General features: G+C 35.1%; 1 protein-coding gene across 3 annotated transcripts in view; it reads left to right on the top strand.

The window, feature by feature from the left end:
* The first annotated feature begins 6106 nt into the window (after positions 1-6106).
* The window catches only part of LOC103483912 (uncharacterized), a 73806-nt gene continuing 67620 nt past the window's right edge, over positions 6107-12292 (top strand). For all 3 annotated transcript variants that reach the window (XM_008440757.3, XM_008440758.3, XM_017043506.2), the window contains exons 1-11: positions 6107-6549; positions 7671-7752; positions 8182-8285; positions 8424-8519; positions 8710-8757; positions 9563-9613; positions 10084-10187; positions 10347-10464; positions 11041-11142; positions 11289-11489; positions 12029-12186. In XM_008440757.3, coding sequence (XP_008438979.1) covers positions 6535-6549; positions 7671-7752; positions 8182-8285; positions 8424-8519; positions 8710-8757; positions 9563-9613; positions 10084-10187; positions 10347-10464; positions 11041-11142; positions 11289-11489; positions 12029-12186 — 1079 coding nt within the window. In that variant the 5' untranslated portion in view covers positions 6107-6534. The remainder of the gene's footprint in view (positions 6550-7670; positions 7753-8181; positions 8286-8423; positions 8520-8709; positions 8758-9562; positions 9614-10083; positions 10188-10346; positions 10465-11040; positions 11143-11288; positions 11490-12028; positions 12187-12292) is intronic.

Here is a 12292-nt window from a genome sequence, read left to right on the forward strand (position 1 = left end):
TCAATCCCATATTCCTGAGAATATCCTTTAGCAACAAGACGTGCTTTGTATCGTTCAATAGAGCCATCAGAGTGCGTTTTTATTTTAAAAATCCACTTACAGCCAATAGGTTTCTTACCAGGAGGTAGGTCAACATAATCCCAGGTGTGAGTTTTGGCTAAGGCTTGAAGTTCATTATCCATTGCTTGCTGCCACAAAGGGTTAGTACTGGCTTCCTTATACGAGGAGGGTTCAACTAAAGACATGATAGTAGAAAAACAATGGTACTCTTTGAGATGAGAAGGAGTTTCTCTTACCCGGGTGGATCGTCGGACAGGTGCATGTTCAGGTTCCTCACAGGGGACAGATGGGAGTTCCGGGAGTGCGGAGGTAGTGTGCGATTCAGTGAGCTCAGATGTGAGTGGGGGACAAGATGTAGTGTTGGATGGTGAATCAGGAGTGGGAAATAGAGGGGTAGAAGGATCAGTAAAGAATGAGTGCGGACTAGATAGAGAGGCATGAAATGAAGAAAGACTAGAAAACATACGATGTTCCCAAAAGGTGACATGGCGAGAAATACGTAATCGTTGAGAGATAGGATCCCAACAACGAAAACCTTTATGTTCGGTGCCATAACCCAAGAAACAACAGAGACGAGCACGAGGTTCCAGTTTGGTATGTTCATGGGAATGTAATAACACAAAGCATGCACACCCAAAGACTTTGAGATGAGAGTAAGTTGGAGGAGTACCGTATAGTCGTTCAAATGGGGAAATATTGTGTATGACCTGAGATGGAAGGCGATTGATGACATAAACAGAGGTGAGGGCAGCCTCTCCCCAAAATTTTTCAGGACAGGATCCAGAAAGGAGTTGGGCACGAACAGAGTCTAAAATGTGGCGGTGTTTGCGTTCCGCTCGTCCATTTTGCTGGGAAGTGTGAGGACATGAGCGTTGAATCAAAGTGCCTTGTTGTGCAAGGAAGGAAAGAAAACGAGAGTCCTTATATTCCATTGCATTATCTGTGCGAAGAATTTTGATTTTGCTAGAAAATTGTGTTTGAATCATATTTGCAAAATCAACATATATTTGATATAAGGAGGAACGATTTCTGAGAAAGTAAATCCAAGTGAATCGAGAATAATCATCAATAAATAACACAAAATATCGATAACCATTAACAGTAGGACATGGAGCAGGTCCCCAAATATCAGAGTGAATTAGGCCAAAAGGTTTATCACATAAAGAAGCAGATTTAGGAAAGGACAAAGCAGGTTGTTTCGCCATTTTGCAATGTAAACAATCAAAAGTATTAAACTGAGAAACATTGTTTAAAAGACCAGTAGAAGTTAAACTACGAAGTTTATTAGAGGATGCATGACCTAAACGAAGATGCCACTGAAATAGAGTGTTATCAGTGACGGGAGCAGAGATGGCTGGAAACACAGGAGAATGTTGTAGGGATGTGAGCTCAAATAATCGACCCACCTTCCGTCCCGTACCAATCACTTGTCCCGTCTGAGAATCCTGAACCTGACAACCATGAGAGGAAAAAATAATAGTAAGTCCGAGATCACATAATTGACCAACAGAAGCTAGGTTGAATGTGAGATTTGGGACATGATAGGTGTTGGAAAGTTTGATGGTGGGTGTATTAACGGTGCCAATGTGGGAAATAGACATGGAATTACCATCAGCAGAGTGGATCGGGGGAAGTGATTGAACAGGAATATGAGATGATAATAAGGAAATGTCAGAAGTCATGTGATTACAACAGGCAGAGTCAAGGAGCCAAGAGGTACCTGGGGTGACAGCAAGAGCAGTAGATTGGGAAGAGATCACCTGTTTCAGTAAATCATGAAGATCAGTCAACTGAAGACTCGAAGGTTCAGTGATGTCAGATGTAGCAGCAGCAACAACAGATGAAGAACCGGCTTTATGGGAAAATTTGGGTTTGTGTGAATGACCAGGAGGGCGGGGTGGGCGTGTTGGACAATTATCCAAAATATGACCTCGTTTGTGACAATACCTGCACTCAATAGTAGGACAGTTAGCAAACTTATGACCATGAAGTTTGCAATTCTTACAGAAGATGGTCTCATTAGCTTGTCGGAGATGAGTAGTTGCAAGGGCGACATCAGAGTGCAGGGAGGAGACAATGCCAAGTCTTTTCTCCTCAAATAAGATTTCTTGAACAGCAGCATCAAGAGATGGCAGAGGATTACGATGTAACAGAGCAGCACGAACGGATTCATATTCTGGTCGGAGACCCATTAATACTTTGATGAGACGAATATGATCAGGGCTAATTTTTGCTTGATCCAACTGAGTCCAAATAGGCTGAAGAGTGGCGAGATATTCATTCACAGATTGTCCCATTTCCTGATTGAGACTAACAAGTGTAGAGTGCAGCTGATAATAATGAGCCAGTCCTATAGACTGAAAACGTGTGTATAGAAAATCCCAGAGTTCTTTTGCACTATCAAAGGCATCAAACTGAGTGTGGATGGCTGGAATAGAAGTATTACCTAACCAAGTGATAATTTGGTGATTTTTGCTGTCCCAATCCTCAAGTCTTTCAATGTACTGAATATCCTCTGCACTGGTTTCATGGACAATAGGTTTGACAGGTTTGGTAATATCTCCCGTGACGATACGCCATAATTTTCGACCTATTAGAAAACTCCTCATTTGGTGGGCCCAGGTAATATAGTTTGTGCCATCAAGGATGGTGCTAATGGGGCGAGCTACGTCATTTTTCTCCATCTCGTCGGACAGAGGGGGCGGAATTAATCTCACGGCTGATTTCAAGTGGTATACAGGAATACAGGAACACAGATTTCAAGTGGGCTAGTGGAGATCTCAAGTGGGCTAGTGGGCTAGTGGGGGTGATATTTTATATGGTTTATATAGTGGGCTAGGAAGGCAGAAGTGGGCTAGTGGGCTAGTGGGCTAGTGAGCTAGTGGGTGTCTATGAATAGGTCTTCGCGGACGAACAGAGGCTGACGAATCGGAGGAGTGGGTTCGAGCCCCACGGTAGGCGGACAGAGATTGAGGTAGAGATCGCAAGGTCTTCGCGGACGAACAGAGGCTGACGAATCGGAGGAGATCTGTATCGGTCGACGATGGCGGACGAACAGAGATGGAGATCTGGGTATTTATGTCTTTGAGTAGCAGACGAACAGAGGTAGACGTAGAGATCTGTAGATCTGTATCAGTTTCGTCTATAAAACTAGTCCTCGCCGAACAATGGCTGAGGCGGGCGAGTAATGGTTGAGGCGAACGAATCAGAGGCTGAGGCAGAGATCTAAGATCTGGAACAGAGGCTGAGGCTGAGAACTGAATGGAGGATGAGCAAGGGTCGACGGCTGAATGGAGGACAAAACAGAGTTTTCCGGCGACAAACAGATTAGGGCTCTGATACCATGTAACTTTATTGATTTTTCTGTATTTCTCATATCAAATATTACAGCATACATGTATATTTATACACAAAATTAAGGTTAAATAAGGGAAGAATAATAGTGTTAAATACAGCATAATCTCCTCCATGATATTTGAGCATAATCTCCTCCATGATATTTGAGCATAATCTACTCCATGATATTTGCTCTAATTTCATTAATAATTCCAATACTATATTTTTTGATAACCCATGTTATTAGTCTTTGTGATATTATAGTCTGTCAACATGAATATAGCTTAAGGGATATGATCTAAACTTTAAGGAATATTTTAGTCTTTTGGTTAACATAAATGTAGCTTAACTGACTTGATCTAAAATTTTAATTCGTTCATAAAGTTATAAATTTAAATTTTCTATTTCACATGTTTATGTTGAAAACTCAATAGATAAATTTTTTTTCTTTGTAATTTCAACAAATTAGTAGTTAATTCTTGAGCTATAATTTTCATCAACATTGTTGTTGTAGACAGCACACTCTCAATGTATTTTTATTGAAGATATTATATTAACGAATTGTGGGCACATAAATGAAGTTGGTGGAGATTTGAAATTCATAGTTAAGAGTGTTCATCAACATCAATTTTCAAACATAAAAGAAAAAAAATCAAATGATTCGTTTAAATTATGCAATTATTTTATTTGACAGTGTCACACTGAACAGATAAAGCGTCGATATTTCACTTGAAAACAAAATATTTAAAAAAATATCTTTTGCAATATTTATTATGCACATTGGCCTGCATTTTTCTAGCAATTCAACATCTACGTACAATGGGGCCTGATTTATTGTTAAGAAAAATAATACACCCTTGGAAGAAACAGAGAGGATGGTAACAAAGGGTCTATTTTTAAATATAATGATGTGAATCAAAATAGTTATATAACAAAATATCTAAGTTCAATCAATAAAAAATCGTGGTAGACTGTTATTTATGTATGTATATGATAGATACAAATAATAGTCTATCTTGATCTATCGTAGTCCGTCACATATAGTGTTCCATTTATAATGATACTTTAAAAATAAAAATAACGGACTTTATGGCATGACATTCGATTAAATTCATGAGATCTTAAATGTGTTATTTATTTGTGGACTTTTTGCTTTTTTGGTAAAATAAGTTTAAAAAATAAAATAATTATTGTTGTAAAAATGAATTAAAAAAGCCCAACCCACGTTGATACATATGATACACTACACTACTAATATATACTTAATACATTGCTAATATCCATTTTGATACATAAGTGATATACAATTGGTTCACTTGATATATAATTGGTACAAAAATTACATACACGTATATACGCTTGGTATCCATTTAATTCATGTTTGATATCCACTTGAAATATCGACATTTGGATTTGTGATAAAAGTTTTTGTTTTTTAATTAAAGAATTGGGAAAATAAAAATATATATTTATTGTAAAATTATAAACTACAAAAACATATTATTATAACACAAACTAAGTTAATCTACATCATAAACACAAACAATTATAACTCAACTATAATGACCTACTAGTATAATAACTTAATCACTGTTACAAATCCCACAAAAAGGGTGTTTCACATTTTTTTTATCTTGTTCATAAAGATGACCTTATTTACAAAAATGTCACATTGGTTTATTTACCCAAATGTCACTAGACACATTGATCAATTAATTGCAATTAAATTTAAACCTTTAATATTTTTAAATTTTAAACAATCTTGCATATAAATATATGTATCGAGTGTATATAAGATGTTTCACTTGAGTTGGTTATGTTTTTTTTTTTTTTTTTTTGCCATACATGCAAAATAGAGGAAAAATGTGCATGAGAATCTGACAAATCCCTAAAATCAAAGTTGCCCTTCACTACAATTTTCTTTTATTTATTAATGAGGCTTTGTGAACGTAGAAAACTCGACAAAACTATTTAAAAGCTACGATAAAAGTTTATACAAAGTTTATAAATGTTTGTTTGCTATTTATCTAAATAGTTTGACATTTTTATAAGAAATTATTATAAATAATGATTTTTTAAAAAATATTTTACAAAACATGACAAAAATTCATATTTTATAATTAATAAACACTCATATCATTTGATAAAATAATAAATTTTTATGTAAATTTTCTAATTATTTTATAAATAATTCAAACCATCATACAAAAAACATTGCAAACAAACCTAATATATATTTGACAACAAGGTTTCGGTACCATAATTATGTCTTAAATACAATCCACCCAGTTTTAATTCAAAATAAAAATCTCTTAAAAAAAAATTTCTAACACAAATTAGGGAATAAATTTTATCCTCGCCACGAGTTTTGAAAAGTTAGGAAAAAGCTATTTTAAGACTAAATTATTTTCATATATATATATATATATATATATATTTTCACATTTATGTCCTTTTGTTTTATTTAATATTAATAAAAATGCTAGAAATTAATGAAGTATCGTAAACTTTTGGATATATACACAGACACACACACACACACATATATATTTTGTAATATTATAACAAATTAGATTATCCATACAAAAATTGGTACTTTAAAGTTATTACTTGACCTATTTAATAGAACTACTTTTTCAAGATAAAATGAGAAATGACAAATTGAACCAAAACTACCATTCCAAGAAGACTTCTCATGTGCTTACACAAATTTCGGGAGGTAAAGCCAAAAACTCATGAGAAAGGGAAATGAAGAATTTTTTGTTTTTTTTGCAAGCAATAGGGAGATCAATCAGTAACATCTGGACGGTCGGAAATTTCAATTGCTCGAATCAACGGCTACAGTGGAGTTTGACCGGCAAGTATAAAGCTCAGGAACTGTCCATAATTTCATATTAGTTTTTAGTTCTCAAAGACAGGAAGGGAAGGAAACCGCCTCTTTCATATCAGTCTTGTTGCTCTCTCTGTTCGCTGGGGGTGATACATACAAGGGCTTCGATTTCTTGTTCATACTATTTCCATAAATCTTTCGTTATTCCATGGCTCTATTCGGACGCCAATCGTCGCTTTCTCGTCGCTTGATTTGGAATTAAGAGGGGAACAATCTTGTTGTAATAAGGATTCATTCCCATTTCAATCATGTTCGAAGCTCACGTAAGGCTTTTGATTTGTTTTTTCATCTTTATTAGATTATACATTTGTGGAGGTTGATACTGAATGTAAACTGGTTTTTTTTTCTCTCTATTTTTTGGCGACTTAGATTATAGAGTTTGGAGTGCTCAATGTTGAGTGCTTATTACTTGACCTCTTTAGTCTTCTAGGTATCCTTTTGGCATTGTTTAATTGTATAGTTGATTACTTGCCAACGATCACGATCATATTGGTGCTCCAAGAGTTTTGAGCTGCCATAGTTTCACATTTGATGAGAATGGATGGTCTTTATCCGAGTATTACACCGCTATTTAATGATTTGGGTCGGTCGCTGGCTGTTTTATGATCTTGGTTAAGTAGGAAAACAGCTGCCTTTTAAGCTATTGGACGTGGTAGAAGGTGAAGTAATGCCTGGGAGGATGAGTTGGCAGGACCAAAAATCAGGAGGAAAAAACGGTAAGGTTAACCGATAAACAATGGTAGGAGGTGTTGTATCTCAAATGGATTATTGTTGGAGTTTGATTTTTTGCTCCTTGCCAGAGTGATGTTCAGTTGATGATCGAAGAGTTTCCACCTTTCACTGAGAAAGACCCTTTTCTTTGGTTTGTGGGAGTGTGTGATGTTTTGTGGGATCTTTAGAGGGAGAGGAACAATAAAGTGTTTTGAGGTGTGGAAAGGGACCCTAGCGAGGTTTAATCTCTAGTGAGATTCCATGTTTCGTTTTGGCTTTGGTCTTTTCTCTCTCTCTTTGAAAATTGTTCTCTAGGCAATATCTCTCCTAGTTGGAAACACTTTAGTGGGGCTTTTTTGGACTTGTTTTTTTGTATGCCCTTGTACTTTTTTCATTCTTTTCGCAAGGAGTTGTTTCTATATATATAATAAAAAATTATCAACAATTATGAAACTTGCTATCATACATCAATTATGAACTGCTTTTCTTTATTGTCTATTGTTGAATAGTCTGATCTAAGCTCTTTGTTCTAGCCACCGAGTTATTGACATAGTTTTTATAGTTATCATGCCTTGATATCCATGTTTTAAATCTCACTAGCTATAGAGATATATGAAATTTGTGATGTTCTTGTGCTTTGACTGTTGTCAATTGTCATGATACTTTTTTATAGGTTTTGCATTTGCTCAGAAGATATCTGGGGGAATATGTCCAAGGACTATCTTTAGAAGCTTTAAGAATAAGTGTCTGGAAAGGTTTGTTGGCCAATTTTTCACTTACTAATATGCTTGGTTTTGTAATGTTGGACCATCTTTTATTTTTATTATTTTTTTTTGTAAGAAACATTGATTATCTGTTATTTTCCAGTAGCCGAATGACCAAAAAGTTAATGCTTACAATTTGGAAAATATTTCGTAGCTTGGTAATCAGAAGTTTTTATTTTTCACATGAAAAAAATGTATTTTTAAATGTACAAGCACATTTGTATTTTAAAAGAAATGGTATTATCGCGTGGTACATTAAGCGTGACACATGAAACAATGCGACTTGCTACCTATTTTGCAGTTTCTGTTATTTTTTCAAATTTGAGATGAGCTGCTAATTCTCTTGATATTTTGTATCATCTTGTTTCATAAATGATAAACATCTCTTGGCTGCTGAAGTGTGTCTTCTATTTGATATAGGTGATGTTGTCCTCAAAGATTTGAAATTAAAGACTGAGGCACTCAATTCACTTAGGCTTCCAGTCACCGTCAAAGCTGGTTTTGTTGGCACTATAACATTAAAGGTAGACAACGTTGTTGCGAGGTGTTTTTTAATTGGTGGTCAAGATATAAGCTATAGTTTTTGATGGGTCACATTCTTCTATCTGATTGCATATTTTTCTTAATCTTAAGGTATCTTTCTTTCCTCTGTGAATGCTTAGGTTCCTTGGAAAAGTTTAGGCAAGGAGCCAGTTATTGTTCTCATTGATCGAGTTTTTGTTCTTGCGCACCCTGCACTTGATGGTCAGACTTTGAAGGTAGGATGCTTATTTCTTTGAGGAATGGTCATTACGATTGGATTTCACTGTCAGAATTGTCCTTTCTTTTTTTCTGTCCTTTTTTTTTCTTTTTTCTTTTTTTGAAAAGGAAACAAAACTTTTTTGTTCTTTGCTTTGAGGGATTGTCCTTTCTTTTAATCATTGGGGTTGCTTGTTTTACTATTTACAGGAAGAGGATAGGGAAAAACTTTTTGAAGCTAAGCTTCAACAGATTGAGGTGATCTCTTTTCCACTGAATTATCTGTAATCATTCAGAGTATAGTACATCTTTAACTTATGTTTTTTAGTTACGCTATCTGTCAATATATTTACATTACATGAACTCCATACTTATTTTTTTCCTCAACATGATACCAAAGGTTTTATTAGATCTTTTGACTTTTCCCTTTTGTTGGAATTTGGATAAGTTAACCTTTGCCAACTTTGTCAACGCATTATAAACAAAGAAACCCCTTAAAGATACAAACTATGTTTAATGGAATAAGAAATAAGACTTTTTATTGATATAATGAAAAGAGATTAATGCTCAAATGATACAACTCTATCATGCTGAGTAAAATAATCATCAAACTGAAGAACATATAAAGGTGCTCGAAAACGAATATATCAAGTAGCTGTTTTCTTTTGATGAAGGTTACCCTTAGTACCCACAGGAGTCTTTTGCTTTAAAAATTAGTATTTTTAATATATTTATTTATAATTTTATTCTTCAAAACCATAAAGGGCGATGCGTGGATTGAAGGGAAAGCTTGCGCCTTCAATTTTCTAGTCTTGGTGTTTAATGGTTGGGATTAGGAGTATCATTCTTGGACATCACTAAAAGAACTAAAGAAGTTTGAGGGAGAAGGAAATTAGGAGTTCAGTTCTTGTTTCTTCTAAAAAAAGTCTCGGTGATGAATTGAGATTTTTTTCTCTAACTTCTTGGTTTTGCATGCACATTTCTTCTCTTCAATATTATTTTCCCAAAAAGGTGTTTACTATGTTAACAAGGTGCTTGGCTTGGTCTTCTTTACTGCATGCAGGAAGCAGAATCTGCAACTCTTGAAGCCATCTCAAGGTCAAAGCTTGGAAATGTATGGCTAAAACTCTATATTTCTTTTCCATGGTTGATTTAGCGGAACCAACCTCCGTTGAGTATATTTAAGCACATTGAGTCGAAGTTGGCTTGAAGAGAACTTTCATTTTATTCACTTTTTTGGACATGCTGCTTGGTCAGTTTTCTGTAGCAAGTTCTTTGTCCACCTCTAAAAAATGACGCATGGAGAAATCGCAAGATGTTTTAGAATCCACATTTTATTTGGTTTATTCTTTGACTGTCCCATGAGTGTCTGTCCAGTTTATTTCTGCTTACCAAGCTTTTGCATATTGTTTCTGTTGCCTAGCGGCGTCTCTTGCTCAGGGAGGCATGTATAGTGCCATGGAATGATAGGAAAACATTGAAATGTTATGAACCATTTTAGGTTATTAAATGGAGTCGTGTCTTTAGTCTTTACCGTCCTATTATGTTTACCAAGGTTCAGTTTACAACTGTTCTGTTTTGCAGCCACCTGGTGGAACTTCATGGCTTGGTTCTCTAATTTCTACAATAATTGGGAACCTTAAGATTTCAATTAGCAATGTACATATCAGATATGAAGATTCTGTCAGGTTGGTGGGTGCTATTTTTGACAATCTTCTGGCCGGTTGTGACCCTTATGATACATTTTAATATTTCTAAACAGAAGTGGAGTTTTTTCTTATTTTTCTTGATCTTGTGATGCAAGATCAATATCCTCAACCCTTCTTTTTAACAACTTTGGTCTGCAGCAATCCAGGATATCCATTCTGCACTGGTGTTACTTTAGCCAAGCTTGCTGCAGTTACCATGGATGAGCAGGGGAATGAAACATTTGATACAAGTGGCGCTCTTGATAAACTTCGCAAGGTTAGCTTTACCTCTCTTTTCATGAAGCTAATGTTCTGTTGTGCGAGATAGTTATGTTAATCTTTCTTGTATGCATGCATGGAGTGCAAAATACATGAATTTTCTTTTTATATGTGCATCCTTTACACCTAAATTGGACATCTTTCCTTCAGTTAGATGGCTAGTTTTCTATGTGTTTTTCTCTTTTTGTAATTTTAGTTTGTATGATTGGATAGATTGTGGACTTTATCTTTGTATCTTAGTTTGTTTTGGATATGACGAGGGTGCTAAGGGGTGTTAACCTAGTTGAGATGTCTTGGTGCACCTTTTGATCCTTGGTTCCTTTGCTCATTGTATAATCCTCTTATACTTTTCGCTTTTGTCTCCTCGTTAATATATTGATAAAAGAGACTGTTCCTTTAAAAAAGAATATGTGCATCCTTTACATACAAATTGCAGAAGAAAGAAATTCTACTTTGAGAATTTGATTATCTTTCCATTTCCCATATTTCTTTTTCTGAAGTGTTTCATAACTTTCATTGGCTTTTTGCTACAATTGTAATGGTTTTTTCTAAGGCATGAACCCTTTGTTTACAGTTAGTGCAACTTGATAGGCTTGCCATGTATCATGATTCAAATACCTTGCCATGGAGTTTGGACAAAAAGTGGGAGGATCTTAATCCCAAGGAATGGATTGAGGTATGCTCTCCAGTTTTAACGATCATGTGACATAGTCACAGATACAGACTTAATTTAGTTTCTGCAGTAAGCCTGACGTTTTGTTTAGTCAAGGCAAACATTATCATTATTATCTTTTGAGGAAACATTTGTTTGAGTGTCAACAGGTATTTGAGGATGGTATAAATGAACCCACTACTGACCATGGATTGGGGCATAAATGGGCTGTGAATCGAAATTACTTGGTTTCACCGATTAATGGAATTTTGAAATATCATCGTCTTGGAAATCTAGAAAGAAATGATCCTGAGATTCCATATGAAAAAGCTTCCTTAGTTTTGGGTGACGTGTCTTTGACAATAACGGAGGTATTGGATCTTTACTTCTTTGGTTAGTTTTGTCGGAATACTTTCATGTTTATGGAATATTACCTCAATTTCTTACCATTTTTTTTCTTTATGGTATTGATTTTTTTGTTTTATTGATTTTATTATTGTTTTCGGTTAAAGCCAAGCCAAAATTTCCTAGGGTGGCTAGAATGATTTGCCTTTCTTGGTTATTATTGCTTTTGATCTATGTGCCTTGGCTCCAAATAAGGATGTTAATAACATTGTAGTTTGTATCCTTGAGTAATAGTCAATTTGGGTGTCAACTTAGTTGAGATAGTCTCTTTGGGTGTCAACCTAGTTAGGATGTCTGAATGCACCTGCTTATTCCTAGGTTATTGTATTACAAATGTATTCTTTATGTCTTTTCATTATCTTAATGAAATTATTGTTTCATTTTCAAAAAAAAAAAAAAAAAAAAAAAGAAGAAGAGAAGTTTCGTACATTGTTAAAACAAAATTAACATTGTATAGAATTTTTCTGCGAAGAAATAATTTTATCATCAATTAATTTTTTGGTAGGCTCAATACCACGATTGGATAAAGCTTTTGGAAGTTGTTTCAAGGTATAAGACATATGTCGAAGTTTCCCATTTGAGACCGATGGTTCCTGTTTTGGTTGCTCCTAATCTGTGGTGGCGCTATGCTGTTCAAGCATGCCTGCAGCAGAAGAAAATGTGGTAATTTAGTTTGCAATCAATTCTCTTCGTTTGATATGAAGAAATTATATTTGTAACTGTGATCCCTGCACCAATAATGGATAAGACTGAACGACTGAATGATTCA

The sequence above is a fragment of the Cucumis melo genome, chromosome 6 (genome assembly GCF_025177605.1).
Source record: "Cucumis melo cultivar AY chromosome 6, USDA_Cmelo_AY_1.0, whole genome shotgun sequence".
In the NCBI taxonomy this organism is placed as follows: domain Eukaryota; kingdom Viridiplantae; phylum Streptophyta; class Magnoliopsida; order Cucurbitales; family Cucurbitaceae; genus Cucumis; species Cucumis melo.